The 21,516-nt window shown below is 37.5% G+C and overlaps 1 protein-coding gene across 2 annotated transcripts in view; it reads left to right on the top strand.

Moving 5' to 3' along the window:
• Nucleotides 1-21,516, top strand: part of FIG4 (FIG4 phosphoinositide 5-phosphatase) — a 118,281-nt gene that overhangs the window by 72,886 nt on the left and 23,879 nt on the right. For both annotated transcript variants that reach the window (XM_079149116.1, XM_079149117.1), the window contains 6 exons: nt 2,335-2,393; nt 3,634-3,781; nt 6,225-6,308; nt 8,257-8,452; nt 9,463-9,545; nt 14,515-14,601. In XM_079149116.1, the coding sequence (XP_079005242.1) occupies nt 2,335-2,393; nt 3,634-3,781; nt 6,225-6,308; nt 8,257-8,452; nt 9,463-9,545; nt 14,515-14,601 (657 nt within the window). The remainder of the gene's footprint in view (nt 1-2,334; nt 2,394-3,633; nt 3,782-6,224; nt 6,309-8,256; nt 8,453-9,462; nt 9,546-14,514; nt 14,602-21,516) is intronic.

Genomic DNA, 21,516 nt, shown 5'->3' with positions numbered 1-21,516 from the left:
ATGTGGACAATAACAAAATTGTCATAATAAACAGAATGAGTTCAAATATTATCTTCAGTAAAACAAACAGATTTGCAATAAGGTCTGCAGTTTCTAATGGAGGACAAAGAGAATGCAGAGGGATGTAGAATATGGTTGTTAATGGGATAAGAAAAGTATATACAGAAGTTCTAGATAATAGAAAGGGTGAGAATGTAATAAAAAGAAATCGGATGTTAGCATGCAAAAAAGGGAGAAAGAGACTCTGAGGGAACAGGTAAACAAAAGGAAAAGAGAGGAAGAAAAGTAAAGAAATAAAAACTTAAATTTTTTCAATAAGGAGGAAAAAGAAAATCTACAGTATAACAGTCATATAGTAATGAAACCTCCCAGTCTTCAGCAGCCTGATGCATGAGAGGTATCTGACAATGACCTTCAAGCCTCCAGCAGGCGTCTCAGGTTGGGATTTTCCCCACCCTTTAGGAGCTAAGGCTTCCAGGATTATCCAAGATGGCCGCTCTGGCTTCGAAATATGTTGGCAAATGCGGAGCTGCAGCTCAGGGTGTGTACGTGGTCGTCTGGAGGTCTTGGAGGCAGGATGCGGTTGGTCAGGCAGGTGTCCTGGAAGTCGGGTGTGTTTGGTGTGGTTGTAGGATCCTGGAGGCCGAGTGCAGTCAGTCGGTCTGGGGTCCCCGTGATAGGGCGCAGTCAGTTTTTCTGAGGGTCCTGGCGGCAGGGAGCAGTCCGTCAATGTGAGGGCCTCAGAGTCAGGGAGTGATCAGTCGGGCTGAGGGATCCTGAAGATAGGGCTCAGTCAGTCTGGCTAGGGGTCCTTCAGGGCTTGGCTTTTGTCTCAAAATGGCAGCAGCCACGTGTAATCAAACTTGCAGGTACTGTCACAGTAACTTCCAGGCAATAGCAGGTAGCTGGTGCTCCACTGGCGGTCAGCAATCAGTTTGCTGACTGTTGTTGGACGATCAGGAGGTGAACCTTGTGCGTTGGGTAATGGATAGGTGAAAGGCAGGCGATGGACAGTCAAGAGGCAGGCAAATGGCAGATGATAGGCGCCTGACAGTGAGCAATCTGCACTCAGAAATGCGTCGATATGCTGGCAGACTGTAGGTGATCACAGCAGACAAATGTGGTAAACAGCAGGGGATCTATAAGCAGCAAAAACTGCCTCACCAAGGAACAGATATCCTCTGCTTGAAACCGGACACTGGAGCAACAAGGAACGCAGCCTCCCTCTAGTCCGCCATCTTGGATCCTCGAGATCTTCTATTCTGATCTCCATTTCTTGATTATTAGGATTATTCAAGTTTGTAATTCCAGCATTTTATTTTTAAATTTTTTTTATTTGTAGATGGACACAATACCTTTATTTTATTTATATATTTTTATGTGGTACTGAGGATTGAACCCAGTGCCTCCACCTGCTAGCTCTCTACCATTGAGCTACAACCCCAGTCCCTTCTGTATTTTATTGTGAGGAAGCCTTCCATTTGCATGAAGCTTTTCTCTTTAGCATTGTTGGTCATAGGCTCCCACCTCCTGCCTTGGAAATCTGGTGTGTGTGTGTGTGTGTGTGTGTGTGTGTGTGTGTGTGTGTTTTGAAATTAAATCAGAGTCCTGAGAGAAGGCAGTTCAGAATTCTTTCAAATTCTCTGTTTAAGCAGATGAATCTTTTAGCAGAAATCCAGACAATTGAAATTCCTTATTCTTAACTCTGACTGACTTCTGTAATCAAGTAGTGAATATTTACAGTTAAAGATTAACAGGGCCTACACTATTTTCTTAGGGAACTTGTTCATTAGAACTAATTTGCTCTTTGGTGATTTTGCTGAACTGTTTTAATTAACAACACATACAAATGTGTACATATATAGCAGAGTAGGAATCATAATCTTTCACATAGTTATGTGCAAGGGACCCCTGCTTGTAGGACTTGGGTCAAGGTCCCACTGCTAACCTGGTAGCAGTGGTCCCTGGCAATCCCTCCTAGAGTTGGCTTAGTATATCCAAATTCTTTTTAAAAAAAAAAAAAAAAAAAAAAAAATAAATATATATATATATTGCTAGAAGTAACATTAGAGCATCTTGACTCTCAGGTATATTCATGACATTTTTGTAAATCTATGAGAGTTGAAATATGAAAGGAGTTGGGAAGGGAATTAACATGTTGAAGAACTACTATGTTTTGCAAACATGTTTTAAAAAGAGAAAAAATATTAACTTTGAAATAGGAGGCAACATCTTATCATTAATCATATAACTCCTTTTATTTGATAAACTTTAGAAAAACCAACATTTTACATTTGGTCCATCTTATTCTTTTTTCTTTTTTTAATTTTATAGTTATACTCACTGGTGGACACCAGATGTAATAAAGCATTTACCATTGCCTTATGATGAAGGTAGGTGCCTGGTTCTCTTCTGTTTTTACATTAACACATTTTGGAGTTTTACCTAAATGAACTAAAAGCAGCAAATCCTTTCTTTGCATATGTTTTACTAGAAAGAAATGCATGGCTATTCAGTATTATGTTACTATTTTAATAGAAAGGAAATTGTAATGTCTCTTAGCATCTTAAAGGGCATGGACTGTATCATATTCCCTTTTATCTAAATAGGCTTTGTATTGTCTTACATTAATTAGGTTTGTTTTTCACATATTTAGTCAGTATAATATAATTATTCATCATTTAAAACTAGTGCTGATTATATTTATACATATTTGGGGGAAATGGGGAGGAAGTGAGGATCCATTCACAAGGAGAAATCAACCCTTTTTCCTGTATTTAAGCAGTAATAAAAGGCTACGGATGTGTACATAAAGTATGTTTTAGTCACATTTACATTAAATTTGATTAATTTGTCAGAGATGCAGGATAATTTTTATATTAATGGAATACCCTCAAGTGTACCATAGATTAGAATGGTGTGTCCAAATTCAAATAATTGCTGAATTTTAGATACAGATTAGTTCTGGCTCTGTTGTTAATTTCCCTGGCCTTGGGCAAACCAGTTTTCCCATTCATGAAAGAGTCCTGAACAAGGTGTACTACCAACTTTAAACAGTCCAGTGGAGGACTCCATCTGTTCATAGTTCATCATCCCAGTTTGAGTAGGGAAAGCCATAAAATATTACAAAATACTTTTAGTTCTTAATAAATTATCAATTCATTTTGAAGGTATTCGTAACTTGAAACTCTGGGCAAATCATAACTCGTATTGTTAAGAAGCTGTGGTTGTTCTGGGAGAAAAGAAAGGACTTTGACAGTGGCCATAAACAGGATTTGGATAAAAGGAAAAATTTAGTGAAACAGCTGCACAATTTTTTAACTAGACCGAAGCAGGTATTTAATAGTAAAAAGGAATTTAAAGAATTCCGTAATTTGATTTCTAAAGTAAATCCCTGCTCCCACCCTGGACCTAGTCCTCCTGTCTCCCTAATGCTGGTCACATACAAATTTGAATATTTGCTTTGCCATATGCTCATTCCTTTTCCAAATGTGTAAGTTCCAGGACAGGAGCTGAGTGAATCCCATTGATATTGTGTCTCTGATGCAATTTACCATAGTACCCTCTTTGTGCCCAGTTGGTTTTATAAAAATATCTGCTTGCAATCTAAAGACTTTTCAATATCTCTCCTAGTTATCTGTGCTGCAAACTTAAAGAAGTTGATAGTGAAGAAATTTCACAGATATGAAGAAGAGATTGATATCCACAATGAGTTCTTTCGGCCATATGAATTGAGTAGTTTTGACGATACCTTTTGCTTGGCTATGACAAGTTCAGCACGGTATGTTGTGAGTACCCTGATGCTCAAAGTATTTGAGAGCTGTAGTTTTCCTAGTTCATATAGATATATCTTACTTTACCAGAAATGCCCTCTGCAAGCCTTCCCAGCAGTGGGTGTTGAGTCTGTTTGAATACCTCCTGTGATGGATGGGATCTGCTACTTCAAGAGGCAGCCCCTTCTCTTGTTAGCCAACTAGAGTTAATTGTCACTTTTGATAAGTTGCAATCTGCCTATTATTAGTCCTAGTTTGCCATTCTGAATAAACTCAGTTTTCTTCATTGAATATGGAAATTGAGAGCTAAAAAATACTTTCTTTGGTACTAAAAGGGCTGAAATTTGTAGCTTAGATCAGCCACTGCCTAACTGTGTGACTTTGAGAATGTTCTCTTTATTTTCTGTATTTTCCTCATCTCCCCAACCTCCACATACAACACCACCTAAGTACCTGGCACAGGTACATGGTTAATAAATGGTAGCTATTTTTATTAGGCTCAGGACAAAACTAGTTCCTCTTCTGTAGGACAGCCTTCCAGATATTTGAAGAAGCAATATTTTTCTTCTCAGGGTAAATATCCTTCATTATTTCCTCAATAACTCATGTGACATAGTGCTCAGACTCTTTCCATCCTGGTCTGTTGCCTTTGGACACACTTCATTTTCTCATGTCTCTCTTAGAATTTGATGGGAACTTTTAGAAAAAATGGTGGAACCAGAATAAGAAAATTAAGCAGAGCAAATCACTTCTCGACTGTATTTTATACAGAAGTTTAAATTTTTACATTTTATGTGTTCTTCAGATGTGACTTATGTATGTTTAAGAATTGTGTGGTAGATGTAGGAATATCTTTGTTTTCTAGAAATCCACATTTTACTTTAGGTTCAAATGGTAAGGAAAAGTTTGAAATTTTTGTTTGATTTTTCAATTAAACTTGTTAAAGTTTAGCAGTTTTACTATAAAGCTTGTCATTTCTAAAAACGTTCAGCTCAGCAAAGGAATGACATTATACGTATGTGTTTTTACAGATATGTAGCTGATGTATTTGTTGTAGTTAGATTCTGTAGTCACTGCAAACGTGGAATTAATGAATACTGAACTGTTGCTTCTACAGGATGAAGTCCTGTGAGAATCTGATCACAATATTTTTATCAACTGCTCAGTATATAATCTAGTTTTATATGTGTTTCTGTTTAGGGCACCTTTACTTAATGTATATTGTTAATTCACTGACATTGTACTCATTTAATGACACCGTAACTCATGCCTGAATAAAGCTCATTTATGACACACATTTTCTCCAAAAGGCACATCATGGTTTTTTTGTGCTTAAAAACACTTGTGCTTAGTACTGTGATTGGGAACTATTTTTAAACAGCAAGGTCACCAACAGAAAGCACAAAAAATGTGAAAAAGTAGCACCAAATAGTTGGTAAAGAGACACTCATTTCCAGAGGAGAACAGAAATAAAGAGTGTACCTTCTTCAGTATTAGCTGGGAATGTAGTGTTGGTGATGCAAATTTTTCCCAGTTCTTGACATACACATTTGCAGGTGACTGCAGGAGCACCATAGATGTTGATTTGGTATTACAAATAAATTTCAGTGAGTAAGCAAATTCACCAACACTGAATCTACAAATTATGAGGATCAAAAAGAAAGAAAAATATTAAACTAATTACATTGTTCATTGTCTCTTTTAACAGTTTGAAAATGTTTTCAGACTGTTAAGTTTGAGTCAGATTACTTTCTTTCCCTTCCAAAAATGTGATATTCAGGCACACACTGGGAGTGTCTTAGCATAACTTGTAGTAGTGTTGCCTTGTTGGCATCTTGGGGAAATTGGTCTGGCTTCCATGGTAACAGTAAGATAGCCCTTGCATAATGAGAAAGAAGCTTCAGCTGATCTCAGCCAGTGGTAAATTAAAATAGTTTCTATATAAAGTGTTCCAACAGCATTTTAATGAATTAACCTCAGCCTAATGAGGTGGATATTAATATTTCAAATCATACCACTGTGTTTTGATCATCATGTCTACCTCCTTTGGTGGTATAGTTTAAAAACATTGTCCATAAAGCTAAATAACTTAATGTTTTGCTATGGGTTTTTATGACTTTAATTTTGCCTGAGAACTAATTGTGATATACAGCCAGCTAGTATACACAGAGCTTAGATATCAACACAGTTCTAGGAATCAAACCTGTTGGACCTCACAATCATAGAGAGTTCCTTCCAAAGACTGGTAACATTGAAGTCCCCTACTCCCTTTAGTTCATGGGATTTTTAAGGCCCAGATTACCTGAATCTCTCCTGAACATTTGGCTCAGAATATATGTAGCTCTGAAGTTAACATTAATGAAGGAATAATATGAATGAGAATTGAGATGGAAGCTAATAACATCTGATGGACAGAGATTCATATGGTATTTTGCCTTCATTTTTTTCTAGTGACTTTATGCCTAAGACTGTTGGCATCGATCCAAGTCCATTTACTGTGCGGAAACCAGATGAAACTGGAAAATCAGTATTGGGGTAAGATTTGCATATAGAATGAAATTTTAAAGATTCATGTAAAATAATAGCACTTGCAATAGTATTTCCACCAAAAACTAATAACTTCAAGTAACATAGTTTGGGACACAGTCCATTTATTGCATCTATATAGGTAGTTCATTTGTAGCACTGGGATCATTAAAATGATCAATATTGAAAGTAGAATTTATGGGAATTTTAGCAATATAGTGCATTTTATTATTTTAAATAGGGAATATAACAGATGGCATAAAGACAGGTAATAGATAATAGTTTTATGTCCTATAAAACATTCACTTTCCAACATAAAATATGAAGTAAAAATTTATACTCATTGTGTTTATTTTTGTTGGCATCCTGAGGAACATAAAAACAAATATACTTGATAGAGAACACAATAGATTTTCTGTGTATCACTATAACATTGTTTGATGGAGACTTATTCTATTATATCTGATAATATGAAGAAGCCATACCACATTTGCATTTTCATTCTGAAAAACCCAAGTCAAACATGTTGTGTTCTGGCATAAGAATCTCTTTATCCTCCACTGACCTGCCTAGTTCCAGTGATAAGATTTCTCCTAGACTCTGACCAGAAGTCTTGGCCTAACTGTAGATACACAATCCTAATTCGATTTGGGAAAGTATATAGGATCTTAATTGAATTTTAGCTACATGGGATATATACTAATTTTTTTCCAGATATACCATTTCCGTGACTTAAATATGGAACCTTTGAATAGTTTCATGTTGAGCCTTAACCAGATGCTGAGAGGAATTTGAAAGAAGGAAAGTCCTCAGGAGTTTAGAATTCCAAATGTTCCCAGGATAAATAAATTAACCACCAGCTGTATTAGTGGGTAGCACAGATATTCATCAAATTTAATTTTTAAGTACAGCAAGTTAAAAACTAATATATTTTCTATAATATCTAATTTATGACTAAATAATACTGCTTTTTCCTTCCCTAGGACATTTTGGAATATTATGGTATTTTTAGTCCTTATAGAGATTTTTTTTTAAAGAGTGAAATAATAAACATTTTTTCTAAACTAGAAGTGTTACTAGATAACACTGAATTAAAAAGAAAACACCCACAATTCTTATACTCTCAAATTTGGCACTTAAGTTAAAAGTAAATACTTTTTTGAGCATGAGTTTTTTTTATTGTTTTTTCCTTCACCTGTTCTCTACTGTTGGAATATTCAGCAAATATATTTGTTTATGAATAACAATAAAATTTTTCTGCCCATTTATTTATTTTTAACTTTTTGTTTTTAAACATGACAGTAGACTGCATTTATGCATTTTGATAAATCATACATAAATGGAGTATAATTTCTCATTTTTCTGATTGTACTTAGATTAGGTAGAGGGGAGTAAAGAGAGGGGAAGGGGTTTGGAGTAGGAAGGATAGTAGAGTGAAACAGACATTATTACTTCATATGACTGTATGACCGATGTGATCCAACACAATTAAATTAAAAACTAAATTTATTTTCATCAGTCATTATTTTGGTATACTATGATTGATAAAAATTCATGAGAGGGAGGGAAGAATATGAAATTGACTCTTGACCTTTTCTTGAAGCTTTTATAAGTTATAATTTTACCAATATCTCAAACATATAATCTTCCATTATTATAACATAAATTCTGAAAATATTGATTTTACTTACCACGGGAAGTCACAGTAGCCACATGGTGAGAAAACTTTTCTGTACTCTACAAGTACATTTTGGTTCATATTTTGAATTTGTAATATGAGTACATGTACCTGGAGAAATATTAAGCTTTTCTCTTAAGTAAAACTTGAATCCAGATCCTGATTTCTCACAGTCATTTTCTCATGCCTCATAAGCATTTAGACTTTGGTACAGTAAATTAACTCAGTGCCGAAGGTTCAATTTAAAGATACTTCACAACCATGTTCCCCTTTGTAAAGAAACAAAAGCAATAGAGAAGAAGCCGTCTTACAGCGGAAAACAGCGGCCAGTGCCCCACCGCCACCCAGTGAGGAGGCTGTGTCCAGCAGCTCCGAGGACGACTCTGGGACCGACCGTGAAGAAGAGGGCTCTGTGTCTCAGCGCTCCACTCCTGTGAAGATGACCGACACTGGGGACAGTGCCAAAGTGACCGAGGTGCGGGGGAGAGAGGTTGGCGCGGTCCTGCCTGAAGCTCTAGAGGATGATCTTTAAAATTCTGCTTTCAGTTAAAAGGCTGAGAACAAGAAAAATGTCACATTTTCTCACTTACATCTTTTTAATGTGTGGTGCTTGAGGCACTACATAGGCACATTTAGCATAGACCTTGAAAATTGTTTCATTTTGAAATAAAAATAGGTGTTTTTCCTTCACTATGTAATAGTGAATTTTTTACCACTTCATAATTTTTACAAGAAACCTGGCCTTCTTTGATCTGCCCATCCACTTGAGATCCTTTTATTCCCAGTCTCAACCTGTTGCTCTGATGCAGCGTTTGGACCTGACCCTCACAATTTCTGAATAGTCCCAATGGGAAATTCATCATGTTCAATTCAATATTACTAATATTTTAAACGAAAACAAATGGAAGCAAACAACAAAAGAGCCACATCTAGCTTTGGGGAAATATGCTTTATAGAAATAGCTAAGCCATTTGTAAGTCTAATAAAATATGAAAATTTAAGGACTAAATCCATCCTTCAAGGAATTCGAAAATTACCACCAATTGACCAAATCCAGCCTGCTACCTGTTTTTGTAAATAAAGTTTTATGGTAACCCAGCCATGTCTACTTGTCTACATGTTGTATATGACTGCCCTTGTACTGTACTAGCAGAGGTGAGTATTTGAAACAGAGAGATGGTATAACCCCAAAAGCCTAAAATATTTACTATTTGGTCTTTTACAGAAAACACTTGCCAAATCCTGAATTATACTAAAGCAACACCTAATTATTTAAGAGCTTTTTTAAAACCTAAAATAAACTAGTGGGAAATGGAAATCACATTTTTAAGAAAGAATTAATGAGAAGTTTAGTGAATTGGTTGAATAAGCACTGTGATTTACTTTTGTGGGAAAATTCCTAGGCTTGTTTTCTTCATCTTTAGAAATTATTAGTATGCTAGATGTCTAAATATTCTAATTGGTTCCTTTTTTTTTAAACCCCAGAATGTGGTCCAGCCCATGAAAGAGGTATATGGAATTAACCTCTCAGATGGCCTCTCAGAAGAAGATTTCTCCATTTATTCAAGGTAAGGTACTTTCATATGTAGATTAAGGAAAAAAATGAATATTTTATTATCTTAATAACATATCTACTATAACTTTTTGAAAACAAAAGTAGTGATGCAGAAGGAAGTGAATTCTACGTGGAATACAGTAGTAGCATTTAAAAGGTCAGAATCTGAAACATTGATTTGTACATGGAGTTAAGGGACCTAACACCTGAGATGCTACCCCTCAGTGATATAAATTTATTATGCATATGAGGATTGTCACTGTTCATATACAGCTGTAATTCGAAATACAAATACATTCCAGCCTTCCCAACCCCTTAAGATCAAGGTACCTTCTTACAAACTGACTCTGAGATATTGACAGTTGACCTTGCATTTGCTTTAGCTTTGGGGTGCTGGTGGAAGCAGTGGCCAAGGATTGAAAAGTGGTAATAAAAAGGTGCCATTTCATGATATGATTAGGTGGACCTCACTGGGAAAGAGGGATCCACCAAAAAGCATTTCTGAAAATCATATGCCTAATTTTGCATGAGTATGTGTTCTTCTGAAGGAAAGATTCCCAGTTATCAGATTCTCAAAAGAATCCTTCACCTAGAAATCCCCAAGAACCTGATGAGACCTTTGTAAACACCTCTTCATCTTAAATACAAGTTTTCTGAAGACTTGATTATTGCATTTGAATAGAGTCTCACTTAATTCCTCTAAGTTTGGCTTATGTAAATTCTATAATATAAAATAAGCATTTTCTTTTTAAAGGAGCTTATTTCATTTGTGGAATCCATTGAACTGGATAATGTCAGTTTTTCTATTTCAAACTACTATGGTCTGCTCTATAATGTACATAAAATATAAAAGGTATAACATCCAACATCTCTGGACTATAAAAACATCTCCCGTAACTTTGCACTCCCATGACTATGCATTGTTATTTGACCAAAAGCCAATTCAGTCATTCAGAACTCAACCATACCCTCTCATTCCTGGACACACAAACATGCAGTTACCTATTCACTAGAATTCTAGCTAAACTCTTGAATAGTTGAAGTGGATTTTTATAAGCAATGTGGTATGGAAGGATGAATGATCTAGGGTAAATAATTGAATAATGTAACTTTGCTTGTGGCAGAGACTGTGAGTGTACACGTCAAGGACTGAAATGTTGGCTCAGGTTAAACAAAAAGGAAGTGTCCCTTGCTTCAAGCATGACTTTCATCTGGAGCCTTACTGACTCAGACTACTTGGGAGGCCTACCTTATTTCTCCCTTCTTAAAAAGTGAGTTATAGCCATGTTCAGCTAAAATATCCCTGGAAAACAGTCTACCAAGATGCAAAGGAAGCCTATTTGGAAGGAATTAACTACAGGGGAAAGAGAATTCCTTCCCTGGATTAAGAGTCCATGTTTGGTATTGCAAAGAATGACATCTCCTCCTTGCATTTGTGTAAAATTTACGTTGTTTTATTTGTTCTTTAAACAACTTTGAAGTAGAAATGCAAATTAAAACCACCCTAAGATTTCATTTAACTCCAATCAGAATGGCTGTTATCAAGAAAACAAGCAATAATAAGTGTTGGCATAGATGTGGGGAAAAAGGTACATTCATACATTGCTGATGAAGTTGCAAATTGGTGCAGCCACTTGGGAAAGCAGTATGGAGATTCCTCAAAAAACTTGGAATGGACTCACCTTTTGACCCAGCTATCCCACTCCTTGGTTTATACCCAAAGGACTTAAAATCAGCATACTACAGTGATACAACCACATCAATGTTTATAGCTGCTCAATTCACAATAGTTAGATCGTGGAACCAACCAAGATGCCCTTCGATTGATGAATGGATAAAGAAACTGTGGTATATACACCCCATGGAATATTACTCAGCCATAAAGAAGAATAAAATTATGGCATTTGCTGGTAAATGGATGGAATTGGAGAATATCATGCTAAGTGAAATAAGCCAACCCCAAAACTCAGTGTTTTCTGGATAAGTGGATGATGATACATGATAGGGGTGGGGGTAGTGGAGGGGGAGGCAAGAGAAGATTGGAGGAACTTTGGATGGTGTAGAGGAAGATAGGGCAGGAGGGGCTGCCAGAAGGAAAGATAGGAGACTGAGACAGACAGTGTTACCCTATGTACATGTGTGATTACATGAATCGTACGAATCTACATTATGTACAGTCATAGAAATGAAAAGTTATACCCCATTTGTGTACAGTGAATCAAAATGCAGTCTGTAAAAATAAAAATTAAAAAAAGTTTTAAAAAAACTACTCAGAAGTAGATCAAAAAGAGATTATCATTCCACTTTAAAGGCTGAGTTCAGGAAGGTAGAACCATTCAGTGACTTATCCAAGAGACATATATCCTATACCTCCTGGATATCGATTTTAGGTTATACTCCTCTCTTCATTCCCTTGATCTCAGCTGCCTCTGCTTCCACAGGGAAAGGGAGCAACAAAGACCTGTCTATTCCTTCCCTCTCTGTGAGTAGATCCTTCTTGTGGATACATTGCCCCAACTGGGCTTCCTCTTCCACATGCCTGCATGGGGCATCTCTCCTCTCTTTCAGCTTTCTATAACAAAATACCTGAAGATAATCAGCTTGTAAAGATTTGGCTCAAGTTTTAAAGGTTTCAGTCCACAGTCAGTTGGTTCTATTACCTTAGGCTATGCTGAGGCAGTATATCATTGTTGGAAGTGTTCAGCAGAGTAAAACTGTTGATCTCATGGCTGGGATACAAAAAGAAGAGGGAGAGACTGGGGCCTCACAATTCCCTTTGAAGGCACACCTGTAATGACTAAAGATCTCCTACTAGGTCTCACCTATTATAATTCCCACCTATCATGGTTTCTACCTCCTCCCAATAGCACCATTCTGGGGAACACACCTTTAACACATGGGCCTTTGGTTGGTTGCATTCCAAATCCAAATTATAGCAGCTTCTGTAGGGTAACTGTTTCAGGGATGTCCAAGGGATGTTTAGGGACTCCTAACACCTACTTTTGTCCCTGCTGTGTGCTAGAGATATCTTAGTGCCTCCTCTGATCAAGAGGGCAAGAAGAGAGCCCATGTAGTTCTGCCCTAAACCTGCAGGTAACCTTCCCACCCCAGTTCTGCACCAAGTAGGCTGATACCCACTGAAGTCTGTGCACACAACAGATAGTGCCCGGCTGGCATGCAGATCACAGTTGCTTCTAGGCACCACAGGATGCTGTATGAGGGAAGTGGTACAGGTGGACCTGGTTTCCACAGCCTGCCTTCCAGCTTCCTGTTCTCCTGCCTGTTTTTCCTACCTTGGGCCTCTACCACCTCCAGATTCCTGAGGATTTCTACTTTGTGCTTTTGTTCTAATTGTCAAACCCTGCTCTCTCTCTTTTCCCTCATCTTTTCTAGCATCTTTGGTTTACTATCTTGACCAGACCTGGAAGCTTTGTTTACTTCTTTGAAACCTCATGTATCTGCATATTTTTTTTTAAATTCTGACAGTGATGGTACACTTAATTTGGGAAGTTTAAAGATCAAAGATAAAAAGCTGATATTAAGTGACATTCTTCCCTGTTTTAGTCAGCTTTTTTGCTGCTGTGACCAAAAGACCTGACAAGAACAATTAGAGGAGGAAAAGTTTATTTGGGGATCACCATTTCAGAGGTCTCAATTTATAGATGCCCACTCCATTGCTCTGGGTTCAAGGTGAGGCAGAACATCATGGTGAAGGAAAGTAACTGAGGACATGGAACCAGGAAGCAGAGAGAGAGATTCTTCTCATCACGGAAAAAATATAGACTCAAGGGCACACCGCCCAGAGACTCATCTCCTCCACCCATACCCAACCTACCTACATTTACCACCCAGTTAATTCATATCAGTGGATTAATTACTGATTAGGTTAAGACTCTCAAAACCCATCATTTCACCTCTGAACTTTCTTGTTTTACACTTGAGCTTTTGGGGTGCACCTAATATCTAAACCATTACATTCACAAAAAATGGATCAAAATTTTTCAGTTGCTAAAGTTGGATAAAAGTATGTTCTATGAAAGTTTTTCAGTAACACTGTAATGCTTTCATAATTGGTAGTTTCTGAAGCACTTGACCTTTAAAAAAACTTATGAAAAATAGATGATAAAGTTATCTATGGTCATCAAAGGAAAATATTTTAAATGGTAGAAAAACAGAAGTAAATCTGCTTTTTAATCCTGCCCTGTAATCTCCTGTGGGCACATTGAAACAAAACTACGAAACCATGTCCCTCGGGGAAGATGGATACATGTGGTGCAGGCAGGGCTTAGACAAATAAGGGCATTTCCTTTTGGCTCTTGGCTTAACGTCTGGATTGGTGCTGTTCGGCTCTTCTCCTAGGAGGGGTGATGTGGCAGTGGTGCTCGTCATCTGACCTCCATCATGACTGATGAAAGTGCTCCTCTTAGAAGGGGCTGGAGTGCACTTGGGAGTAGGATAAAAGATTGGGGCTAGGGAAGATCTTATGGTCCCAAGGAAATTAAGCCCATGTGGTGGGTTCTCAGCAGCATCCCTGCTTCAGGAACTGGATTCCTATGCCCTTTCCATATCATTTGATTCACTGCAAGTAATCCCCACCACTAACCATCCTTCTTGCATTCTGTGCATAAGATAGTGTCTCCTTTAGATATGTGAGGCCCTGTAAGAAACATTATCTGCCTGCTTCAGGAACTTTCTGTTCAAGTTCTGCATCACATTTAATTTAATATAAATGCAATAAAGTGCACATGTGAGTTCATCTTGTATGCATGGTTATGACTATGTGTTAAGCGGACTTGCCTCTCCTTCTAACAAATTCACTGTGAATTCAGGCAAAGTCTTGCCTTACATAGGGTACTCTTACATACTTCTCTGAAATAAGCACACAACTGTCATTTGAAAGTGCACACCATGTTTTGTGAACTCCTGAATTAATTACAAGTACTTCCTTCTTTAGTTTACTTTTATCCATGGTTAATTTGTAGGTTTGTTCAGCTGGGGCAGAGTCAACATAAACAAGACAAGAGCAGTCAGCAGCTCTGTTCCAGGTGCTCAGATGGAGTTATTAAATTGTAAGTAATACATTAGACTTTTAAAAAAATGTTGTATTGATGCCATTCTTAGTGCTTTCTTGTTAACTGTTTAAGAAAAGCATCCAGACTTGTCACCAAGTTAATATATTAGATGTACTAAAGCATCTTCTCCTGGTACCTTACTTGAGGAAAACTGGGTCTCAGACAGGTGGGAAAGAAATGGCAGCCTAGACTGTTGCTGAAATATGCCCTTTGAGGTGGGATCAGAGCTGGCAGAGGCTTCTCTCCCTGAACCCTGCCCTCCACAGGTGAGATGAAGAAACAGCTCTGACCCTGGAGACAGACTCCTCAAGTTCAAAACAAAATCCTTGAAGGCATGGATGGGTTGCTCTTGTCTAGTTATATGTCTTCATTAGTTCTAAATAACTTGCTACAGTTAAATGGTTATTTAGTAAATTCTTAAATAAACAGAACTGTGATCAAATCATGCCATACCTGGTTTGTTACCTTGAAAAGTCACTTAAGTGCTCAGTTTCCTTTTCTGCAAAAGCGGACTGTAATAGTACTACTTCAATGGAGGGTGGTGAGATTAAGTGAAGCAATGCACCTATAGTGCTTTGAACAGTGTCTGAACAGATTCTCTGTTGTCATCATCATCATCTTTGTTCTTTGTGTTCATCATTTTTTGTTGGTGCCAATCATAGTAAAAGGTTATGACCAGGAAGTTTCCCTGACACCATATATGCAGTTGAGTTTCTTCTGTAAAATGGGTCACTGTGGACCTTCAATGAGGTAGTCTAGGTAAAGTGCCTAAATCAGTAACTGCACATAGATGACAGTTAGTAAATGTTCACTTCCCTTTTCTTAGACCTACTTTATCAGTTTGTTCAACGAATAGCTTGTTTGGTACATATTGATTGCCTGACTTCTCAGTGTTCTACACCTGCACATTCCTGATTGATGGTTAAGAGGATATGACAGCAATCCAGAGCAGAGTGTTACCTCTGAGTAGTGGCTGTGAGGATCTTGACAATGGGATGGACTTGGAAAATATTTTGGAGGCAAAATGGACAGGATTTGGATCTTCATTCATGGAAGGAAAGGAGGAAGGCATTATCAAGGATGACCCTTAGGTTTTTGTTTTGTGTTAACAGTTTAATTGATTGATTAATTCATTCACATGTTCATTTAGCAGATAGATACTGAGTGTGTTTGTGCTGGGAGCATTAAAAGCTGACATTTATTAAAGTAAGGAACATTGCAGCAATACCTGATTTGCTTATAAAGTAGCATCAGTGTGGAGGGGTTTAGGAGGCAGCTGGACCAACTGATGTGAAGCTCAGAAGAGAGCCTAGGCTGGGCATTTACTCATGTAAATGCTCATGAGTGATGATTAAAGCCACTGGTTAAGGATGAGACTGCCAAGAAGAGGCTAGAGTGAGATTTGTCTACAGCTAATCCTGGTAAGCTCTGGGTCTAAGCGCTCAGAGAAAGAGCAGCCTGCGAAGGAGACCAAGATGGCTAATCAGAGAAGTGGAAGGAAAATGAGACAGTGTTTTATCACAGCCTCCCAATGTGCTATTTATTCCTTCTTTTTCTTCCCTATCACTTTTTCCTCTTTTGGGGGGCATATAAACTCCTATTAATTTAGAGACCATTTTGTTGTTGCTATTTAGTATATGGGAATAGGAGCTCCCAAATGAGTTAAAATTGAGGTGACTAAAGAAGGAAAGCGTTTAAATGTGTTAGTAAAATAAGAGCCCCTGTTAACCAATTGTTTGAAGTTGATTCTTCTGTTTAAATAGTACAACAGAACTTAATAAGAGATGATGATAAGGTGAAAATAAAATAATTTTTTCAACATTTTTTCAACGTTGTTTTCACTTTTATATGCAATTGGTCTTATAGGTACTATTTTCACATCCTTTTTCTTAAAATGTTTAGTATTTGCTTTACTGAGGCCCAGCACAGATGAAAACTATGCAGATCTAGAATTTTTTAACCTTTTCCACTTAATTAGTAAAGAATTTATCATGAGTGTTTTTGCACAGCATCTTCAGCAGGATAACAAAGAGCTTGGTAGGCTCTGTATTATGTTGTCATGGCAACTGCTCGAGAGTGGTTTTGGTGTGTGTGTGTGTGTGTGTGTGTGTGTGTGTGTACATGTGCACACCCTTTAAATTGGAACTCTGTAACCAGGTTCTTGAAATGTCATCTATTCATTTTTAGAACCCAAACCAACAGAAATTAGATTTATATGATATTCTTGAAGTTATGTTTTAGGTTCTAGTATATTTTAAAATGGTCATAGGGCTTAGGATGTAGTGTTAGAATGCATGTTAGCATCTGGAGGCCCTGGTTCAGTTCCCTGCACTAAAAAAATAAAAATAGTGATAATTTTATTTGAAGTTCATGTACATTTGTATCTACTCATTTCTGAATAATTTCTCATCTTACCAGTTTTTCTTGAAATTATGAGGCATACCAGTTTTTCATTTTTAAATAGAAGCTATTTACAACTTTAAGTGTTAAAAATATTGACAGGAAATAACTGCCAAGAAGCCCATGGAGCAGGGACTCCTGAATTGTGTGTGCAAAAACCTGGACAAGGGAGCTAGGAACTTTCATCCAAGGTCTTGCAGAATAGTTCCTAGAGGTGACTGCCAACTTCACAACTGGTTAATGTCTACATTAGCAGCCCAAACACCCAAAGCTGTATTTTTTGTGAGTGTGACCTCTCCTTGATACATATGACTCCCTGAGTATAAGGTTGGTGATCAGGGAGCAATTACATCAGCCAACACTTACGGAACATTCAGTGTGAGATGGGCACTTCACTCTGTGTCTTAACCCATGTTAACTCAATTCCCACACTAACCCTAGGAAATAAATCTTACTATCATCTCCATTTTACGTATAGAGAAACTGAAGCACAGAGAAGTTTCATAACTTGCCTAAATTGGAATAGCTAGCAAGTGGAGGAACAGGATTCAAGTCCAGACAGTCTGGCTCCAGAGCCCATGCTCTCTATCACTAATTTTCAGGACCCAGGGTCACCAGATGCTTTAATAACCATGGAGTAGAAATGCTGATTGTTAGCATTAACCACCCTTACTTTGATCCTCTGCCATAACCTGGACTTGTAGACACCTCTGTGTGTCTCTACTCTGTTGATCTTGAATGTTTTTTAATATTTAAAGAGAATATATCTTTATTCTTTCCTCAATACCCCTCCTGTTATCCCTCACAGAGGCATACTGAAACTTTGCAGGCAAACACGCTTGCTGGGCTGATTTGGTAACATAGTATAGAGATTGTTGAGCCACCAACAGAACAGTGTTGTTAATTGTGCTAGGTTGCTGAAGTCTAGAGGGTATCCCATCTTTGTGACCCCTGCTGTCCCCAGAACAGACTTAAATTTGGCACTCATGAATATTTGTTGAAATATTCTGGCTCTCCCCCACATCTCACCCATTACTATAAGTCTCTGTGAAGCCCCCTGAGCATCCTAGGGTGCCAACCTGCATCCCACTAGTTTTCGCCTTCTTTTCCCTCCTCCTAGAGGGAACTTTTCAGTTCTCTCCCTATTCTGTTTGTTCTTTGTCTGCCCTCTTCTCTTTCCCATTTTTTTTTTTTTTTACTTATGCCCTCTGAAAATGACAAAAGTAAGTATACTGAGATTTTAGCATTTCTTCTTTCTTCAATTTCTCATTGCACCTGTAACCAAATACCAAGTGAGAAGGACCCAAGTGGAAGGACTTGCTGAGCCCGGCAAGTGGGGTGCTGTGGGGCTGGGTGGTGACTCCCTGTGTTCTTGTAAGATCAACATGTTCTCATTTTACACTCCTACAAGTTCTCTGGGAGGTTTTTCACCCAGCAACAAATGCCAATCATAGTAGGCCAAAAAGATATGAACACAAATATTAGTGCCTGCTATTCTGAGGCTTACCAATCCCAGGAATATGTCTCACTCATTTAAAAGTTGCAATTCAAAATATAATACATAATTTGTATGAATACTGTCTGATTTAGGATTCATCTAGCACAGGACAAGCAGAAATGTCCTGCAGGATATATGTTTTAGGACAAGAAAGTTGCATTGATTCTCTGAGAACATCTCATCATAAGTGGTAATTACTGACTTTAGAGTGAATGCCCCGTTATTCCCCTTCTGCTAAGGGAAGCAGTTTACAAATCAGATCATGCTCTTCTGAAGTTAGAAGTAGAACCCTCCATACTGATGGATGGGCACGGTACATGGCCAGGATTAACTCACTTTCATATACTTTTCATGATAAAATTTTCAGTAGCTACCCATATGCGGGTAACTCCTTGGGCCACACCCCTCCCTACAAATTTCATCTAGTTCTCTGTAAATCATGCTGTGGTCTCTGTGCTGCAAGCTAAATAAGCATTTCTGTCTTAACGGGTCACTGTTATCTTTTCCAAACACCTGAGTCCAGTCTTTAAAGGTTTAAGGATTAGAGCAGTTGGAAGGCAGTGATCAATGAATAATCAGCTCATTTCCTAATAGGTGGTAACAGTTCCTTTGTTCAAGGAGACAAAGATGCCACCTCTTCCCTTACTTCAAAAAGACCATGATAGCCTTTCATTCTGGACTTTACTTTTTTTTCCTCTCTCTTTTTTTTCATCCCCTTCAGATTTTTCCATGTATTTTTTTATTTTTTATTATATTTTTACCCTTCTCTTGCTTTCCCTTTTTCTCTCTCACCCTCCTATCTACATCACCTTCAGGATATTTTTAGTTTAAAAAAATACAATTGTATTACCAAATACGAATTCCCACCATATATTATAGGGCAATTTTTTTTGTACTGCAATTCCTGACTCATTATTGGGTTGTGAAATTAATTTAGGAGGTCTCCACACAATGAAGTGAAATAGAACTGAACTGAATACAACAGAAGGGACCAATGCATGGCAGAGAGTGTAAGTCTTGCTTCATGAACTTTTCTTTCTCTGCATAAGTATAGCATGTGTCTGTTGGTTTGCCTTGCAGAGTGCAATTTTTTTTTAACTGCAGGTAACATAGTCACAGTGGGATTTTTATGAATGCACCTGTTCTGGAACCACATGCATTAAAAAATCTTAGCCCTGTTCCTGGCATCTTGGCACTTAATACATGTCCAGTGAATGAAAGAAAGGGTATATGAGTCATTGCTGTGGGGGTAATCAGAAAGAAAGAAAAAAGATCAGGAAGAGACAAGAGAGGTTTCTGTTTTATATCTGTAGTCAATAAAATGCATGCAGGCCTTGGAAATTAAACTCCTGTTACTTCCAGGGAATTGGGAGCTGGAATAATCATGAAGTCGGTAACAGGAAGCTACATAATCATAAAGTAGTAGAAGTAGGTAACAGGAAGCTACAACTGAAAGCCAAAATGAAAAGGCCATCAGATGGATATAAAGGGCAGCAGGAGAACAGTGAATGCCTATTCATTTGAAATTTATCTGCAATACCACCTGCCATTGTTAAACAAGACAAATTTATTGAAACAAGATGAATTTTGAAACCTCAGGGGAAGACTATTCTGAAAGGTTTCTGGCATTTAAGAAATAACGGGCAAAATGAAACTGTAGGCACTAATTTACTAATTTAAGGTATCTAAAATGACTGATTTTCAAACAAAATTCATCGTATTTGCTGCTTTATTTTGGTATGCACAAACTTTATGAGAGCTTTCACAGGCTCACATGAAGTCTTAAGTACCCTCTTACCTGGGCATATGTTCTCAAGCTTCTGTCCTATTCACCACTTTTAGAGACATGTCTTAGGCCTCTGTGTTGCTACAACAAAATACTTAAGGCTGAGGTACATCTTATCTTCTTTATAAAGAAAAAAAAATTATTTAGCTCATAATTCTGAAGATTCAAGAGCATGGCACTAGCATCTGTTAAACTCCAGCAAGGAGCTCATGGAAGATGGCATCATGATGGCAGGAGCACATGCAGAAAATAGGGTCACATGGTGAGACAGGGATCTAGAGACTGGGGAGGAATCAGCAGAAAAACTCACCAAGAAAAACATTCATCCGTCTTAAAGTCCTAATCATCTCAACACTGTCTTACTGGGGATCAAGCCTCCAGCATGTAAAACCTTTGGGGACAAACCCATCTAAACCACAGCAAGAGCTGTAAGTAATTCCATGCATCTAATGCAAGAGGGTAGTCAGGAAGAAGCAAGAGACTGAGAGGTAGGAGCAAGATCAGGAAGAAATGCTAAGTGAGAGAGTATGGCACTACTCCTTAAAGCTGTGTTTTAGCTAGGGAAGTAATAGGCTAATATTTGCATTTTGGAAAGGTCACTCTGGAAATAATGTAGATAATAGATTAGAGATAATGTATCTGTTGGAAATATCAGGACATTGGAGAGGGATATTGAGAGTGAAGGAGAGGTTTCTTTTTTGCAAAAGTAAAATGTGTAAGGCTTGGCAAACTTTGGAAATGAATTAGGTTTCAAGGACATGTGAGAGACCAGGAGTTTTATAGTTTGGTTGACTCAATGTAGTGGTGAGTTGCCAGAATAGCAAATACACAGCAAATACAAATCTGCAGATCAAGATAGTGAGTTTCAGTTAATAATAAGACATCCAAAATGATATGTCTGGGGCTCAAAAGGGTTTAGATGAGAATGATTTGATAATTTAGGTTTCTTCTATACTTGATTTAAAAAGCAAATAAATTTCTTAACTTTTTCTAATGGGGCCCAAGTAAAATACAATATTACATAAGCTTTTAAAATTTTTCTGGGAATCTATGGTCAAATTAAAGTGAAAAAGAATCCTTTAATTACTGATAGAGTTTTTTTTTTTTTTTTTTTTTTTTTTCAATTCTGGGGTGCTTTACCACTGAGGTGCATCCCCATCCCTTTTTTAAATTTTTTTTTTATCTTGTTTTATTTTGGTACTAAGGATTGAGTACCAAAATACCTAAG

This window comes from Sciurus vulgaris, assembly GCF_902686455.1.
Source record: "Sciurus vulgaris genome assembly, chromosome: 7".
NCBI lineage: Eukaryota > Metazoa > Chordata > Mammalia > Rodentia > Sciuridae > Sciurus > Sciurus vulgaris.
Note: the sequence above shows the minus strand (reverse complement) of the source record. Positions and strands in the feature narration are given on the sequence as shown.